The sequence below is a fragment of the Salminus brasiliensis genome, chromosome 9, assembly GCF_030463535.1.
Source record: "Salminus brasiliensis chromosome 9, fSalBra1.hap2, whole genome shotgun sequence".
Taxonomy (NCBI): domain Eukaryota; kingdom Metazoa; phylum Chordata; class Actinopteri; order Characiformes; family Bryconidae; genus Salminus; species Salminus brasiliensis.
In genome coordinates this window covers 30,892,356-30,911,068 of record NC_132886.1, presented here as the reverse complement: position 1 = coordinate 30,911,068, position 18,713 = coordinate 30,892,356, and the positions used below count along the sequence as shown (strand labels likewise).

At 40.9% G+C, this 18,713-nt stretch overlaps 1 protein-coding gene across 2 annotated transcripts; it reads left to right on the top strand.

The window, feature by feature from the left end:
- The first annotated feature begins 963 nt into the window (after positions 1–963).
- fastk (Fas-activated serine/threonine kinase) lies at positions 964–17,651 on the top strand. Of its 2 annotated transcripts, none has more exons than XM_072688190.1 (10): positions 964–1,092; positions 2,588–3,410; positions 4,470–4,943; positions 6,449–6,597; positions 6,756–6,972; positions 8,590–8,749; positions 10,177–10,268; positions 11,311–11,974; positions 15,117–15,231; positions 15,334–17,651. In XM_072688190.1, exons 1-10 carry the CDS (start codon positions 1,072–1,074, stop codon positions 15,418–15,420), a joined length of 2,802 nt encoding a protein of 933 aa, XP_072544291.1. In that variant the 5' UTR covers positions 964–1,071; the 3' UTR covers positions 15,421–17,651. The 2 variants fall into 2 exon arrangements, with proteins under 2 accessions (XP_072544291.1, XP_072544292.1); XM_072688191.1 differs by having other exon boundaries at positions 964–1,635.
- The last annotated feature ends 1,062 nt before the right edge of the window (positions 17,652–18,713 follow it).

Genomic DNA, 18,713 nt, shown 5'->3' with positions numbered 1-18,713 from the left:
TATTAAGATTTTTAGCTGTTTAATCCCATTCAGCCCTGTTCAAACATAATTTACTCAGGAGCACCATCTAGTGTTTGTAGTCCTTTTTTGGTGTAATGGGAGGAATAGGGAGAGACCAGCTCCACATAAACTGGAGCTGGTATACCACACCATATTTGGTATTACTACAGATATTACAATGTGCTGAATTTATTATTCACACACATTTTATATACAAGTGAGGATGCTTAAGGATGATTCCTCAGTTAAATCATTTTAATAAAAATCTCCTTCATGCATGTGAAAAAAAGGAATGAATGAAAACTATTTAATTTGCTTTGTAAATTTTTTTTTTGAAGACCAAAAATTTTTTTTGGAATATATATTTATTCAAACAATTTTTCAATGTGTGTCAAGGACAAATCGCTGGCTGACTTTTATTGTGAAATCTAGTGGAAGAAGCCCCTGAACAAGTCCAGTGGGACACTTCAAGTTCTGCCACAGCAAGCAAGCATTGTAATCTTCATCCTGGCAATAAAGATATTGATATATTGTTGATATTGTGTTGATATTGTTTTTACTTTCATATTAATAATTTACTAGGCAGGATTTCTTTTTACTGGGAAATAATATTGAACTATTTCTTACAGAAATATAATTATATCCTTTATTTACTTTCCGTGAAATCTCCAAAAGACCTTCACGTTTGTTTTTGTTAGTTTTAAAAATAAGTCACACCATTCTTCATTCTTATTTCACTCTTTATTTGGACCTGTTTTTTTTAGACTTGCATTGTTTTATATATATTTTTTATTATTTTTTTATTTTTTATTTTTTTCTGACCTTGATGTGATATAATGTGGTGGAGGTTAAATTGTGCACGATTGATGTTTGAGTAGTCTTCAGACCGAGCGTGCCACCCTCAGCGAGCCTGCCACTGTTTGCCTGCACACTTCTTCTCGCTTCAGTGGGAGAACACGTGTTTCCGTTTTGCCACTGTTGACTACCGGGAACATGGCGGAGGCCGGAGCGGCGGACGAGTCCTGCCTGACTGCTAGGAGATAATAGCTGCTGGTCGACATTACTGCACATATGCTCGCCTCGGCGTTCGAGGCGAGTTGACAGTTTACTCTGAGGCTACAGTCAGACCGTTTCTGCCATCAACCAGCTGTAGAGACACATTCAGAGCCCCTGAGCGAGGTTTTGTGTGCAGAAATGGAGTAGCAGCAGCAGAAGTGCTGTGGAGAGGCCATGTTAGTTGAGTTAATGTGGACAGCACCCCTGACACACCGTCTGCCAGTTCTTCCTGCAGTGTAGCTCCTTAGACACCACATTGCTGTGTTCAGCGTGGCCTCGGTCGTTTCCTGGCTCTCCTGATCACTAGATTAGGAATGAGAGACTGGGGGTCCGGTCAGCCTACACCGCAGCGCGCTAGCTAGCTAATGACACGGCCTTCTGTTCAGCATAAACTGCCCCAAGACCCGTTCTCCTCTAGATGCCTTTAAGACGTTGTTTATCTCCAGTTCTCTGTAGTTAGAGGTAAAGCCAGCGACGCGACACTGGACTCAACTGCGTTATTTACAACATTTCTCCAGTGTCTTCACGTCTGACTTAAAACTTCCTCCGCGTCCAAAGCCGTCACTTTAAGCTAAATATGTGAGTAGAAGTTCAAGTCTCTTCAGTGTATGCTGGTGTGATGTATGTAGAGATGGCAAATTTAAGTCCAGAAAGATTTAGCTCCAAGTACCCGTGCAGCTCTTCTGCAGATAAGAGAAACTGCAGCAGAGCTGCCCGGACACGGGTTACCACTTTTTGCATAAAGCTCAAACCATCCAAGACTGCACTGTATCTTCCATATATTTGGGACCTTGCATCTATATAGGGGGAAAAGCAGGTGCAAGATAAGCACTGATGGTACAATCATAGCAGACGTATGACCTCCTGACAGCTACTGCTGAGAATGTGGTTATATGTTTTTCCTTCTTGATTTCCTTACAGCTGAATTGGTGGCTTATGGCTGCTTATTTTATTACTGCAACATTGTTTTGCTTTTTAATGGTTCTTAAATAAAAACAAAAACAATTATCTAAATCCTAATCACAAAAAGAGCTACATTAAAAAACAAAATAATAAAAAAAAAATTCCCCATTTCTCACCATGCCCTGCCTTCTATCTTCTACTGTCTGCAGTATCCGTGAATCAGACAGATCTGGATTGATGTTAGTAAAACCCCTCTCTTCGTGTTTGGGAAGTGTGCAGCAACCTAGAATGTGTTGGGTTACAGGTCCAGCTATTTTGGGATGAACCTTCTTGCCTTGTCTATTAGTGCAGATATGATCTGTTGAACTTGAGGATTACGCACTGTTAATCCCAGTCATCTCCTACTCAGTGTGCGAATTGAGAAAACACTGAAGTTATTAGTGATTGTGAAATGCAATGCATGTCTTGTCTAGTATTGTTTAGAGAATATTTATTATTATTATAAAAAAAAAAACAAGACACAATACAGACCAGTCAACAAGAACAGTGCATTCACGTTCAAGGGTTAAACAATTGGATGTTTGTAGAAAAAACTAAAACGAATTACTGTGGATATTTGTGTTTTTAGGTGTATACACTTGAACTGCCCTCTTGGATCACCTCATATACCATGCTACGGCTGTCCTCACGCCTTGACCTCTTAACCTGCGGGAGATTTACCTTGCCTCCCCAACCTTCCTGCCTCCTGGCCTCTGGTGCTCTTGCTAGTATGTACGCCACACGTCTATATGGCGGTGGAGGGGGCAAGCCAGGGCGCCGCATGGGCCTGATGGGGGGAGGGCAACCCATGCTGGAGAATCCCCACCACTCCCTCCCCCCTCATCACCACCCCCATATCCCTCCGCCACAGAGCTACCCGCCGCTCTACCATGGCCGCCTCGATGCCCACAGGCCCCACTACCAGACCCACCAGCAGTACCAGGCACATCCTCAACCCCCTCACCTGCCCCCTCCTCATTACCAGCCCCACAGCAAGAAAACCTGGAACTTCATCCACGAGAAGATGAGCTACGACACCTTTTTCACCATGAAGCGACTGATTGATCGCTCTCACAGCGTGGACGAGGTGCTCCGCTGGGTCACCCAGAACCCAGGCAAAATCTCGCACAATCATTACCCCATTGCCCTGCAGAAGATCGGCCAGCTCCTGGTGCTCCATCAGGCTGGAGGGGTCGGGGCCAGCGGAGGGGAGAGTGGGCGATCTGTTAATAGTGGGCCAGTGGGAGAAGGAGCCCTGCCCTCACCCCCTGCTGGAGGTTCGAGTGATGGTGCTACTCGACAGATTCTAGATCACCCGGACTTCCAGACGCTGTGTGATGCTATTGTCAATGACTGCTCCAAGTTCGACAACTTCAGTATTGTCAACTGCCTTTATGCTGTGGCTGCTCTTGGTAAGCCTGTGAATCTGCAAGTATTTGAGAATTGTAGGCTTTGTTCGTTTTGTGTGAGACAGTGAGCAGGGAGTTCAGTTGTTATTGTTGCAGCTACTGAATATTGACCAAAAAAAACAAGTATGATAAATGTGTCCATTATTATTGAAAATAATTGTAGTTGGTCCACTTGTCAGTTATTAAGTAATTGTGCCAACAATTTTATTTGCACTGATTAGATTGAAATTCTGACTGCCTTTATTTACCAAAAGTGAGCTTTCACATTCATATCTCGATGTTGCCACAAATGCTACGTTAACTTGATCGGTTGGGTTGAGGAGATGACATAAATTAAAGAAAGCAGAAAACATTTATTGAAACAATTGGGGTCTTACAAAAGGTTTTACCCTATTTCTAACTTTAGACAAGTGTCTGTCATTAACTGTGAGCTACTTAATATTGAAAGATAGCAAAATGACTAATTGAACAATTTGTCCATGTCGGGCTTGTAATTTAAGTTTCCTACAATGATCATGATTGAATGAAATGGCTTAGTTTTCTTAAACACTTTCAGTAGGAATATTTAGGGTTATACAGCACAGTGCTCCACTTGATGAGATTTGCCATTGCTATTCCAACTTCTTAAATGACTTGTTTGATTCTTTTAAGATCTCAAAGCATCGGTTTTGAAGGCAGTACTAAGTATTGCTAGAATAAGCCGAAGTATTGATGATTCAGATACTGATGTTCAAGCGAAGGATGCTTTTAGGTGATTTGCTTGGTCACCAATTACATGTAAGCTGACTCGGCTATTGTGTTTTGGTGCTGTACATTTGTGAAAGTTTGCCACAAATGGAATTAATTTCTCTGTTCAAACATGTTTAACGACCATACAACATTGCATGAGTGGCATTTGAAGAGATGCAATGGCTGTTGTCTTGTGTTTTGAAGGAATTACATGCTTCCCACATTTATAGATACTGTATAATATATGGGGAGCTAGAAAGATAATTGTGCAGAGCAAAACAGCAATTTGACTTGACTTAGTTTGGTTTGGATTTATTGTTTTTGTTCCTTTAGGGTTACCCAGTGACTCTCAGATAGTGCAGGTGCTGGAAGAGGAGTCACAGGGCCGCCTGTCGCAGTTCAACCAGAAGGACATCTCCATGGTGTTTAGCAGTAGCATGAAGCTGCACCCATCCAGCCAGCATCCGCTCATCGAGTCCTGTCTGGCAGGCCTGGAGAAGAACATTGAGCGTGAGCGACACCCACAGACACTCTTCCTCCTCCTCTCCTACTACCGCACCAAGTGGCGAGCGCTGCAGACGGGTGACAGCACCTCGGCCGAGCAGCTGGTGGTCAGTCGAAAGATCCTGCGACTGGTGAAGCACACGCTGTCCAGTGTCAGCTGTGTCAGGGACCATGAAATGGCCCTGCTGGACGAGATGCTGGCAGCGTGCGCCTGCGAGGTCAGCAACAAGAGCCTGGAGATCATTTTCAGCTCCCATCTCCTCTACCAGAACAGACAGGAGAAGTTCATTAGCAGCCTGGCTGGTGAGTAGTTGGCTGTGCTTGCTGCTGGTCTAAATTGTATGCATACTATGTCCTTGCAGCTGTAAGTTAGTAGTGAATTGATTTAAATATAACAAAGATGTGTGGATTTTCAAATGTAGGCATAGACCAAATTCCCATGTCTTCACAGATATGTGTAGTATGTAGAAATGGCCCAGTACCACTTATTCTGTTACGATGCCAGCATTGAAACCTTCAATGTTGGCGATTAGCAGTATCCCCTTCAATACTGACTGATACTGATTATATTTTAAATTGAAGCTCTCAATTTACTCTCGCATAATGCTGCTTTAAGGTTAAGATAAGATAAGATAAGATAATCCTTTATTATTCCCACAGGGGGGAAATTCACAGTGTCATAGTAGCAAAGGGATAGCAAGACCCTCAGATGCAAAATGTAGATAAATTACCAATATATACACAATATAACAATATAAAACAATATTATTTACAGATAATTTGACTCTGTATTTTTACATTGAGGCACCTCTGTTCCCTGAACATGTGTGAGTAGCTTAAGTGTATGTGTATGTGATCTGCTGGGAGCAGTGCTGGTTGTGGATTTTGACAGCAGCAGGAAGGAAGGACCTGCGATACCCCTCCATCACACACTTTGGGTGAAGCAGTCTGTCACTAAAGGAGCTGCCCAGTGCTGCCAGAGTCTCATGCATAGGGTGGGAGCTGTTCTCTAGCATGGATGCCAGCTTGGCTGTCGTCCTCCTGTCTCCCACCACCTGCACTGGATCTAAGAAGCATCCCAGGACAGAACCGGCCCTCCTTATGAGTTTGTTCAGTCTCTTCTTATCTGCAGTCGAGATGCTACTGCCCCAGCAGACCACTCCATAAAAGATGGCAGACCACCAGTTCTTTGGTCTTTCTCGCATTTATCTGAAAGTGGTTCTGCAGACACCAGTTCACAAAGTCCTGAATAAGTTCTCTGTACTCGCTGTCCTCCTCAATAGTTATTAGGCCGGCGATCGCAGAGTTATCTTCTGGAGGTGACAGATCGGTGAGCTGTACATGAAGTCAGCAGTGTACAGGGTGAAGAGGAACGGTGCCAAGACCGTTCCTTGAGGGGCCCCTGTGCTGCTGACCACCATATCAGAGACACAGTCCCGTGCCCTCACATACTGAGGTTGGTTGGTGAGGTAGTCAAAGTATCCAGTTTGACAGGTGACTGTTCACTCCACAGTGTTCCAGCTTGTCCTTTTGGAGCCCTGGCTGTATATAAATAGGGCAGTTAGAGGTCGTAATTCTGTATGTCAGCTGGTATTATGTTACATGTGCCTATAGTACTAAATTGATAAATCATAGTATTCTGAAGGAATACTTAATTTTTTTTTATACTTTTTTTTTATCTATCATTCCCAGCCTGTTGCAATAACCACTTAGTTAATTTTCAAGTTCTTTAACAATTTAAATGTTTTTTGTTAATTTTGTGACAAAAGTAATGTTGTGGAATGTCTTTTTTTCTCTCGCTTTTCCAGAGGAGCTGCCTAAAAAGATCGACAGCATCACCCCTTACTCCATGGCCCTTATTGCCAAGTACATCGCACGCCATCGGATTAGAGAAACCCGCCTGATGGACACTATTGCAGAGTTCTTGGTCAAAAAGGGCGAATACCTAGATAGCAAAGTGAGGCAAAGGACAGATAATAATTTCTTTATATGTATATATGTTCTTTATAAAATACAGATTAATTTTATTATTATTTTATATATATATAAGATATGAATGGCACAAGTTTCTTTTAACTGCCATGTTCTCTGTTGTTGTGCTGCTGTTTTGTTCAGGTCATCCAGAAACTTGTGTTCCCCTTCAGCCGTATGAATTACCGGCCACCTAACGAGGCTCAGTTTTTCTCCAAGCTGGAGATGGTGCTGGAGCTGAAGGCTCTGAGCTCGCCGCTAGCCACTGTCAACATCCTCATGTCTCTCTTCCAGCTGGAACACTTCCCTAGCCTGGTGCTTCACCGTGTCTTCTCTCCCTCTTTCATCAGCAACGTTACCAGTGAGTCCATCTCACAGAACGCTGCCTTGGGTCATGCCAATAGCTGTAGATGATAAAACAGTACCCTTTTACCTGTCCGGGTGGTAAATATCTGGTACACTAGCCATTTCATGCATGGTGTTCACTACAGTGGACAAATATTCAAACCACATGACTTCAGTCATCAAGGAAACTCAATTCAAAGGTGTATCAAAACATTTTACAAGAGAACGTAAGGGAAGTAGTTCATGACCTTAAGCCGAAGAGAAGTTTGGTGATGCAACCAGACAATGACTCCTAGCACACAAGTAAATCAACTGATGAATTGTTGAAAAAGCAAACATTTTCTGCAAACTTACAAAGGAGCAGCATCTTAACCTTCACTGTGTTACTGAATAATCATTGCTTTTTAAAATATTTAGTACCATGAAATACTACATCAATCCAGTGGACATGATCATATGACCTCTAGAATATCTGTAAAATACCCAAATAAGCCCAGATACAAAAATGATTAAGTAAGCTACAGATAAAACCTTTATCAAAGGCACAAAGTTCCTTTTAACTTATGTTTTTTAGTAATTAGGTAATCACTAGTCATATTTGACATTTATCTAAATACTAAAACAAAATTATTAATAAATATACAATGTACAATTATATAAATACAAAAATGCTAGTATATATGTTATTTAATACATGTTATTATATATTGTATATGCCAGTATAATATTACTATATTTTGTGTTAAAGGACATGGTTTGTGTCTGTATGTGTTTATGGATGTGCAGGATATGTGTGTTTGCATGTTCTTACATGTGTGTGCACACTTAAATTCAGTTCAGTTATATTTAATACAAAGGTTAATAATATTATTACAATTTTTTAAAACATGATATAAATAAATAAAAAAAAACATTTATTAATGTGTTTATGCTGTGGACGTATCTCATTTGTAGCCCGCTCACATATTAGATCATGAATTGATTTCAATATTGTAATCTGACAGAAATGTCCTGACAGCTTTTCAAGCTTTCATTATTGCTTATATACTATTAAATAATAATAATAATAATAATGTTCTACACATTTAAAACACAGATGGTGTTTTTAAATTAATAACTGGTCAACATGAAATTGAATGATAGAAATAATTTGCTTAAATATTTCTAAATTGTTTTAGTCTGAGCTGTGTAAACACCTGTTTCTGCTGAAAAAGAACACTTGCTGTTGTTAATGTTGCACTACAGTGGACAGTTGTGTATATTTGTCAAAATAACCCAAATGAACATGTTTTAGGTCTTGTTAGGGTGTATATAATTGAATAAAATATTTATTTTTGTTATTTAATACTTTGGGCGTTAAAAGGCTAGTATAGCACCCTTCTGCTTGTATAACTAAGTAATGCTTGGTTACTGCAGAGTGACTTACCTGCTTGAACCATATCTGACCAAACCTTGGGCGTGAGATGATGTTAAACCGTAAAAATTCTGTGCAGCAGTGCAGGGTGATGCTGTTTTTTGTCATGATGACTAAGCTGATCAAAGGCCTAAACCAGCAACGGTGGCCTCTGCTGGTCACCTCATTGCAATACAGTCAGGCCGGTGCAACAACGTTTATTTTGCCCTGTGTTTGCAGATAGCCCATACACTCTGATTGTGCGGCGATACCTGTCCCTACTGGACGCTGCAGTGGAGCTGGAGCACCGAGAGTACACTGGCCCCCGCCTGCAGGACTCCCAAAAAGTACTCATGTTTGAACATGCGCTCACTGCAGATGAGGTCAACCGAAAGTACAGGTCAGTGGTTTCGTGACTTCTGCAGAAGTCTGTGAAATTGTATCTCTGTATAAAGTAGAGCAGGGTTATTGAATTAAAATCTGGTCTGTTTCGAGAGAATTTCCTTAAGCTAATGTCTGGAACATTATAATGTATACCTTGCATTACAATTCAATGACCCATTCTGTATCTGGGAGTAGCTTAGTGATTGGATACCATATCAAAGTCAGTGTATTGTGAAAGATTAAACATGTACCAATCTGGCCATTCTGGATATAAAGCTTGATATATACCTTATCTAATTACTCGAAATCTCCCCCTACTCTGTGTAGGGAATGGCATAAATACACTGCACCACTTACACTTTGATAAGGGGTGTAAATACTCAACTGCACTGCTGACTATTTGGCTGTCTTGTTTAAGCCTTAGGTCCTTAAACCACTTAATATGTAACTTTTATTTATGGTTTTGTCAAAATAAATATTTTTAAGTGCTCAATGTAACTTTTTGGAGCGAAAATTATTCCTTAGATTAATTGACTAATCGGCAAAAGAGTCGTTAGTGGCAGCCCAACAATAGCAGTAATAATTATAGGGACAGAGCTGGATAGGACAGTGTCTGGGACCGGACCCGGGCAGTGGCTCACCTGTTAGTGACCGCTGATGTAGAGTCTTGTTCCATTGTGTTATTTTGGAAGACTTCCAGTAGTAGCTCTTTCTTTAACAGGAAACATTAGGGATGTACTGATCCAAGAAGAGTGCCTTAATGCCTTAATTCTGATAGACTGTTCAGATTCTAGTGTTTGTATAGATAAAATGGCTGCGCTGTTTAGATTTGACACTGCAAATGAATAACCCTAACCCTAACCCTAACCCAAGTAAAAAAACTTTATATAATGTAAGATTCTGAGCTGATTCACTTTTGTTTGTGACTTTCTTAAAACATCCATTTTACAGTGTGTTGAATATCTTACAACATAGTGTGACCGACCTCACTGATCACTAAGTTCCCAGTACTTTTAAAATGCTGCAGTGGTATGTGTGTATATTGGCACACGTGAAACACGTAGTGTTGTGAATGTGCGATGATTTGATATGTCTATTGGTCAGCTTCTCTCATTGTTACTTGCACTTTTGAGTGTGCTCAGCATTTCTGCTTGTAAATTTCTGCTTGTGTGTTTCCGTGAGAGTTTCATTTCAAGCTAGTCATAATTATAGTATTGGCAAAAATGACAAAGTAGACAAACATCTGCAGGCAGCAGTGCCTAGATGATGCCACATGTACCCTCACAGTACTAAAAACAAAGGATCAGAACTGATGTGGGCTTAAAACAGCATATACCCTGATGGACTGGATTGATACATTGGCTCGCTAAACTGGATTGGATCGAAACATTCCAAAAAAAACATAGAACAAGAAGAGTGAACATGAATTTGCTTTTGTTACAGTTACAAGGGGCTGGTTGGAGAGGCACTCCGGCAGTTGGTTGGAGAGAATTGTTACAAACAGAATGAAGTTCTGGCTCCAGGATATTGCACAGGTACAGGGAACATTTTATTGCATGTCCTGTTAACTATACTTACTATGACTGTACTCCTTGGGCAAATGACTACTTCTTTCATTTCATCATTAGTGATGTAGTTCACAGATTGTCATGCAAAAGAACACTTCAAAAGCTCTGAGGTTTTCATCACTCTGCTATCAGTTTGCCTAGAAATGCTTCTTTTTAGTATGCATCATTGTTCTCTTCAGTGTCTGGTCACACCCATTGCAGTATACACTGGTTTACATTCATTTACAAGACTCTCCTTGGTCTGTCACTAGCCTACTTAAAAACATTTTATGGCAAGTATCCCAAGTGTAATACCAGGTATAATACCCCCTTCACACTCTACTGAAAGTATCTAAAACACTTTTACACGACTCATTATCCTAATTTTAGACTGGTGCTGCAAAATTGTAAAAAAGACTAATAATAATCTACCTTTCTGGTTCTAAGACTAATCATTTTGGGGGGTATTTTGGGGATATGCATGTATCTGCTTGTATTATATATTTTTCTTGTGTTTTTATAGTGTAGTTGTTATCTGTTTTTTTGTTTTTGTTTTTTGCTCTTAATTTTGTGTGTTTCCATCAATGTTTTTCTGCTACTTTCCATGCTGCCATTGCAAATGATAATTCCTTGGTGGCTTGCCTGGTTAAATGAAAGGTTAAACAAAAAAGGAATTTAAAAAAGTAATAATTTGTTTGTTTTGATACAGTGCAGAATTAAAAATAATACTTTATTATGAATAATAAATAATACTAATAAAACCGTTTCACTTCATTAACAGATTCTGCAGTCACATTTCTATGTACCTTTTTGTGATTGAAGCCTCAACATTCTGTATTGGCCAGTTGATAACATACTTTATTGAATATTATTTATAATGAAGTCTGACACACCAAAACAATGTGTCAAGTTGCATTTATGCATTTTGATACCCCAAAAATTACACATCTATATAGCACAAAGTTACTCATCTTGTACATTATAGAATAGTTTTTCATGCATTTTTGATGTGCTCTCCATTCCTACATAGATTTCCTGCTGTGGATACACCATGCAGGCTGTATTCTTCCCATCAGAGCAGGGTCAGTAGCAGTGTCCTTGAGGGTGGATTCCACTCCATGTGCCGTTGTAAACCCAAAATCACAGGACGGCTCAAACAGTGTCACTGCCCTTACTTCCGACTTCCAGAAGTTCTCACCCTTCTCACCGGGGCTGGAGGAGGAGGCCGACAAACAGCCCGACGAAGACTCTGCCTTTCTAACCCCCCACATGCGCTCCCCGGCACACACCGGGCACAGAGTAGGCACCAACGGGGCGGTCCCATTGAGCTACAACACCTATTACACCACTTCTGATTACTACTCCACCCTGGCCAAAGAGCACTCTCTGGAGAGTCAGGACAGCTCCACCCTCAGCAGCCCATCAGACTGCTTGACCCAGGCTGGCTCTGCCATGCCCGGGACTACTGCCCCACAGGATTCCCTCTTCCAGTTCTCTATTGGGAAGATCCTGGAGGATGAAGGGGGCTCGTCTATACCGGCAGGTGCCAATCCCGGACCGGATTGTGAGATCACTCCGTTTTACGAGGGGGTCACATATGAGGGAGGGGAGAGTAATGTAGTGGCTGCAGCCCCACTCCAACTGCACTCTACAGACCCGCCTGAGACAGAACGGAGCGGAGAGAACATTAAGAGGTGAGTATAAGAAAGGTTGGGGCAAAAAGGCCCCTGAAAGTTTAATAAAATTCCCCCAAAATTAGTAAGGACAGGTTGCTGCAATATCAATAGAGCACTGCTGAGGTTACTACTATTTAAGTCCAAAATGCTCCTGAAAATCGAAAAGAGAGGGCAAAATATGCCACTTTGTGAAATGAAAAACTACACCCCTTTATTGTACAAACCAAATATTCCACGTAAATTGTGGTAGCATATAAAATGTGCACTCACTGAGCACTGTATTAGGAACACCATACTGATACAGGGTAGGGTCTCATTTTTCTCTCAAAACAGCTTAGCATTTTAGTGGTATGGATTCCATAAGATGATGGCAGGTGCGTTTATTTGCTGCAGATGTCCCGTTCTTCCACATTCCTGTACTGGATTCAGATCTGGTGGCTGGGAAGATCTAGTCATGTTCGTGAAACCAGTTTGAAACATTGAAAAGTTTTTGATACGCTGGAAGTAGCCGTTACAAGATGGGTAAATTGAGGCACATGGGCTGGAACAAAATGCTTAATAACTGAAACAGGCTGTGGCATTTAAACAATTAATGATTGGTTTTAATGAGCCCAAAGTACGCCAAGAAAACATTTCCCACACCTTTTTACCACCAAGATGGATTGTTGACACAAGGCAGGTCCATGAATTCAAGCTATATACAGTGCATCCGGAAAGTATTCACAGCGCTTCACTTTTTCCACATTTTGTTAGGTTACAGCCTTATTCCAAATTGTATTAAATTAATCTCTTTCCTCAAAATTCTACACAAAATACCCCATTATGACCATGTGAAAAAAGTTTTCTTGAGAGTTCTGAAAATTTATTAAAAATAAAAAACTAAGAAATCACATTTACGTAAGTATTCACAGCCTTTCGCCATGAAGCTCAAAATTGAGCTCAGGTGCATCCTGTTTCCACTGATCATCCTTGAGATGTTTCTACAGCTTAAATGTAGTCCCCCTGTGGTAAATCCAGTTGATTGGACATGATTTGGAAAGGCACACACCTGTCTATATAAGGTCCCACAGTTGACTGCATGTCAGAGCGCAAACACCAAGCATGAAGTCAAAGGAATTGTCTGTAGACCTCCGAGACAAAATAGTCTCGAGGCACAAATCTGGGGAAGGATACAGAAAAATTTCTGCTGCTTTGAAGGTCCCAATGAGCACAGTGGCCTCCATCATCCGTAAATGGAAGAAGTTTGGAACCACCAGGACTCTTCCTAGAGCTGGCCGGCCATCTAAATTGAGCGATCGGGGGAGAAGGGCCTTGGTCAGGGAGGTGACCAAGAACCCGATGGTCACTCTGTCAGAGCTCCAGCGTTCCTCCGTGGAGAGAGGAGAACCTTGCAGAAGGACAACCATCTCTGCAGCAATCCACCAATCAGGCCTGTATGGCAGAGTGGCCAGGCGAAAGCCACTCCTTAGTAAAAGGCACAAGGCAGCCCGTCTGGAATTTGCCAAAAGGCACCTGAAGGACTCTCAGACCATGAGAAACAAAATTCTCTGGTCTGATGAGACAAAGATTGAACTCTTTGGTGTGAATGCCAGGCGTCATGTTTGGAGGAAACCAGGCACTGCTCATCACGAGGCCAATACCATCCCTACAGTCAAGCATGGTGGTGGCAGCATCATGCTATGGGGATGTTTTTCAGCAGCAGGAACTGCCAGACTAGTCAGGATAGAGGGAAAGATGAATGCAGCAATGTACAGAGACATCCTGGATGAAAACCTACTCCATAGCGCTCTTGACCTCAGACTGGGGCGACGGTTCATTTTTCAGCAGGACAATGATCCGAAGCACACAGCCAAGATCTCAAAGGAGTGGCTTCAGGACCACTCTGTGAATGTCCTGGAGTGGCCCAGCCAGAGCCCAGACTTGAATCCGATTGAACATCTCTGGAGAGATCTGAAAATGGCTGTGCACAGACGTCTCCCATCCAACCTGATGGAGCTTCAGAGGTACTGCAAAGAAGAATGGGCAAAACTGCCTAAAGAGAGGTGTGCCAAGCTTGTGGCATCATATTCAAAAAGACTTGAGGCTGTAGTTGCTGCCAAGGGTGGTTCTACAAAGTATTAAGCAAAGGCTGTGAATACTTATGTAAATATTTTAATTTTAATAAATTTTCAGAGCTCTCAAGAAAACTTTTTTCACATGGTCATAATGGGGTATTTTGTGTAGAATTTTGAGGAAAGAGATTAATTTAATACAATTTGGAATAAGGCTGTAACCTAACAAAATGTGGAAAAAGTGAAGCGCTGTGAATACTTTCCGGATGCACTGTATGTCAGCTACTTTAAGTTGCACCCATTGCTGACACAGATGTACAAATAGTATTGCCAATAGAATTGTTGTCTGAAGCACAAAAGATGCATGTAAAGAGCTGTAAAGCAGTGGAACAGAGTTACATACAGTTAGATACAGTGACTCCAACAAAAGCAGGATAAACTCTAGTCTTCAACTGTCTTGGTTTTGCTAAGCTTGTGCCCATTGCAACCTCAGCTTTCTGTTCTTGGCTAACCAAACTCATCCCAACATGGTCTTCTGTTGTTGTAGTCCATGCACCTCAAGGTTTGATGTGTTGAGCATTCTGAGATGCTTTTCTGCTCAAAACAATTGTACAGAGTGGTTTTCTTAGTTACTATGGCCTGTCAGTCTGGCCATTCTCTGTTGATGTCTCTGAACAAGGTGTTATTGTCTGCAGCACTTCCACTCACTGAACGTTTTTCTTTATTACACCATTCTGAGTAACTCTAGAGACAGAGTCTGATGGCAGAGTCTGTTGCCAAAAATCAAGCCACGCACAATCACTGGTAATAATTTGCCCTATTCTGATGGTTGATGGGAACATTACCCAAAGCTGCTGATGTGTGTCTGCATAGTCTTATGCATTGCACTGTTGCACTGTCACATTATTTGCTGATCAGATTATTGCATGAATGAATAGGTGTATAGGTCTTCCTGAAAAAGTGCTTTGTTGGTGCTCATAATGCAGTCTTGTGTGAAAGTTGGGCACCCTGGTCTAATGATGCTATGGGCATCATTTCTCTGTATGTATTCTCCCAAGATCACTCACCCCACTAGTCATTTCACAGTTTCGCTATGTGTTTTATTGCAGGGTCATCATGTCAGTAAACGATAAGTGGCACTACTGCCACAACTCTGACGTGCTAGTGGGCTCCAGGAACATGAGAGACCGCCACTTGCGGCTGCTAGGCTATATAATTGTACAGGTAAGCTGCAAATGGCACGCTGCAAGTGTCTCAGCCATGCTGCAGCCTGTCCGGTGAGCATTATCTCTTCCCTAGTCTTGACTGTTTGTTTCTCTTCACCAGTTGCCTTACCTGGAGTTGGAGAAGCTGAATGGAATCGAGGAAGTGAAGCAGTACCTACACAAAAAGCTGCTGGAGGTTCCGTTATGACAGTGGAAAAGCACATTGTGGTGTGTGTGGGTGTGTGTGTGTATGTGCAAGTTTTGAAAGACTTTGTTGTTTCGAGGAAAGACTATTGTATGTATGTGTTAGTGTGTTTGTCTGTTTGTGTGTTTGTACACACAAGATGTGAACAGTCCTAGTTTTTAGGACGGGTTGCTGTGACACTAAGACAGTGAGTGGGACTGTCGTAGTGATTAGCAAGGGAAATGGACTGATGACACCTCTGGGCAAAATCTAAAACAACGTTTCTAAAAACAGGTGATCACGTGTACCTTTACTCTGAGAAATTCCTACTACCGCACTGTCACAGCCAGAGCCTGGTGTCTTTTCCGGTGCTTAGTAGGACATGATGCAGTTTCTCAAACTTAGACTCGAGGCCATGCTGTTTTTCAGCATCATGGTCATTAGCTGGTACGTCACGAGATGTTCTGTTGTCATGACACAGGGTCACATGTGTGAGGAAAATATGACCTTTTTCTTTCTTTCTAAATGAATTTTAGTGCACACAGACTAAAGTTAGAAACTTTATTATGCCAACAAATGATGGCAAGAACAAGGAGTTAAAATAGCTGAATAGAAGCATCACCTAAGCTGCTGCTGTGTTGATGGTTGCATCATTGAATATTTAATTTTAATATACTGCTGTATCTGTATATCTATATATTGAATGGAGCCTTGGTCCTCTTTGGAGAACTGGTGATGACTCCTGGTTGTATTTTGAATATCAAAGTAGTGTTGATTCTAGCCGTTCCAGAATACCGCAGTGACACCTAAATCAAATGCTTTTTCTCCCTAGCATCAATCCGAGCATTTTGTATTTATTTCTGTTCTCCACACAGATGTAGAGTGACAGTGGGGAGTTCACACTGATGGCAGAGTTTTCATCCAGGAAGGTGCGCTTAAGACCAGCTCATAGTGGTTATGTGGGCTAGAATCTCTGAAGATTGGTTTTATATTTTGTCCAGATGGAGTTTTCCTTGGTTCATTATGGTCTTTCATTCACTCTGAGGTGGGGTTTAGGCACCCTGTTGCTTGTTTATAATAATTGTCCAACCCGCTAGATCTCTGCTAGTGTTTTTATCTCCCATGTTGATGATCTGTCTCTCGTTTGTGTTTTAAACCATCTAGGGGACAGGTTGGGGACGGACACTAAGATTGCCTTGTTTGAGGCAAAGTGGATAAGAGGTGGGGTTTTATGAAAGAATAAAAACATATAGATGTAGACTGGGCTGGACTGGGATGGGCTGGGGTGTAACTAAGGGTGGGAATTTGTTTCTAAATTGCAGCGGCAGCCATGGGGGGGAAAAAAAGGGCCTGCTCTTTTCACCAGATCTTACTGACTATGTCCGAGGCCAATGCTGTGTCTGATGCTGAGTGTGAACTGAACAGGACCGTGTGACGTTTTATAAATTAGAACTATGGACAAAAGCAACAGAGATTTGGAAATTAAAATGATTTAGAGAGGATGATGAAGAATGTATCAAGAAAAAAATATTTAAAAAAAAAGGATTATATCTATATATTTTATTTTCTCAGAATGATTGATCTAGTTTGTCGTTTAAAAGAATGCAAAGCAACGCACTCAGTAAACTACTGGGATAATCAATTATTTTATGAAGTAATAGTCTGTCCCCAATTAAGAGCAGTGTGTTGTCAGGTTGCTGTTGAGCACATTACCATTTTTGTGTCCCATATTTCAAATATGTGTTTGAAAGAACAGCATGTGTTTCTTTTTTTGTAAACCGATCCCAGTCATCAAACAGTTACTACGTATCAGTCTTTTGCCTTGGAGGGGAAAGCCATTCAAAGTGGGTTAAAAGGTTGAGGCAGTTTCCACTAGTATCAGAATAAATTGGTAAATTGTTTTTAATATTATATTGTAAAAGAGAAGGTATCGTTTTTTTTTGTTAGTTTTTTTTTCTGTTTTTTGGCTGTTATGGTTTAGTGCACATTTTGTTTGTAAAATGTATGGACGGACAGTTCTATAGAAACCTTGTTTTGTGTGATCTAGTTCTCATTGTGGTGCTGTTGCTGTGTGCGTTTGCTTTGCTCTTTTGGGAGAGAAATAATTTATTATTGCAAGTTTTCCTTTGAATGTAAGAAGACTTGGTGAGTGGATGTGTGGGCAGTAGGTGGGGAAATCTCTGTTTATATATACATATTAAAATGTCTATATAAAACAATTATTAAAATAAAAAAGTAAAAAAAACCAAAAACAACTGGTTTAATTTTGTCTGCATTTCTGAGTTCACATTTTCACTGTGGCGTTATCTGTGTTTCAGGCCCAACAGCCGCACATGTTCCACATGTTCGCTTTTAAGGTGCCCAAGAATGCATTTATTAAATATTTTATTTAATATTTAAATATTCAGTATGTGACTTTGGGTGGGTAAAAAATATATGCAGTTTTACAAGGCTATTTACAAGCCAGGTATTTGACCTCAGAATAAAACACGCTAATTTACATTGACTCAACGGCTCTCTGGAGCTATATAGCTTAGTAATCTGTAATGTGAACATTTTGTAATTATTTTATTTTGTAATTATTCCCAAGTGTTACCAAATAACGCTGATGGCCTCTTGGTTGCCTATTAGCTAGGTTAGCTTTTTGCCTAGCACCTGCTTTCTTCACAGCTTGGCTGTCCTCCAGCTTTCCTGTGATGCTACGCTCCCCTACACTTCTTGTTATGCGTATTGTCCATGCACCCTGATATTCAACTATGCCCAGTGCAATTCTAGGGCTCCTTTAATCTTGGCTGTATATTTTCCTATCTGCTTTACATTGAGCAACTGCAGTATTTTCTGGATGTCTCTCTGTGTACTTAGTGTTACTTTTACATACATTAAATATTACTGCCAGTTTCCATTTTCCAGACAGTTTGAAGTGTTAAAACATTTGTCATTAAATTTTTTTTTAAAACCTTTGGGTGAAAACATGGCTAGTAACTGGCATGATGAAAGCACGCACTTCTACGTGTCTGAAAGTTCAGCCGTCCAGGCACAATTCTAAAACTGATCTAGAGTAGTCTGTTAATTTTAAAACCGTCCATATTGTTAAATCAACCAAGTCTTTGACACAGACCAAAGAGCACAGTGATTCTCCTTAGAATAATCTAAATATTGTATCTTATGTATTAAACAGGAATGATCTGCATTATTCAACATCATTAATTGTATATGTAAATGTGCCAGAATTGGCCAAAAAATGACTAATTTACATCTACAGTCTCACTTTCTTCTTTCTGACTTTTTGCAATTGGTGGCTGGGAAAACCAGACGTG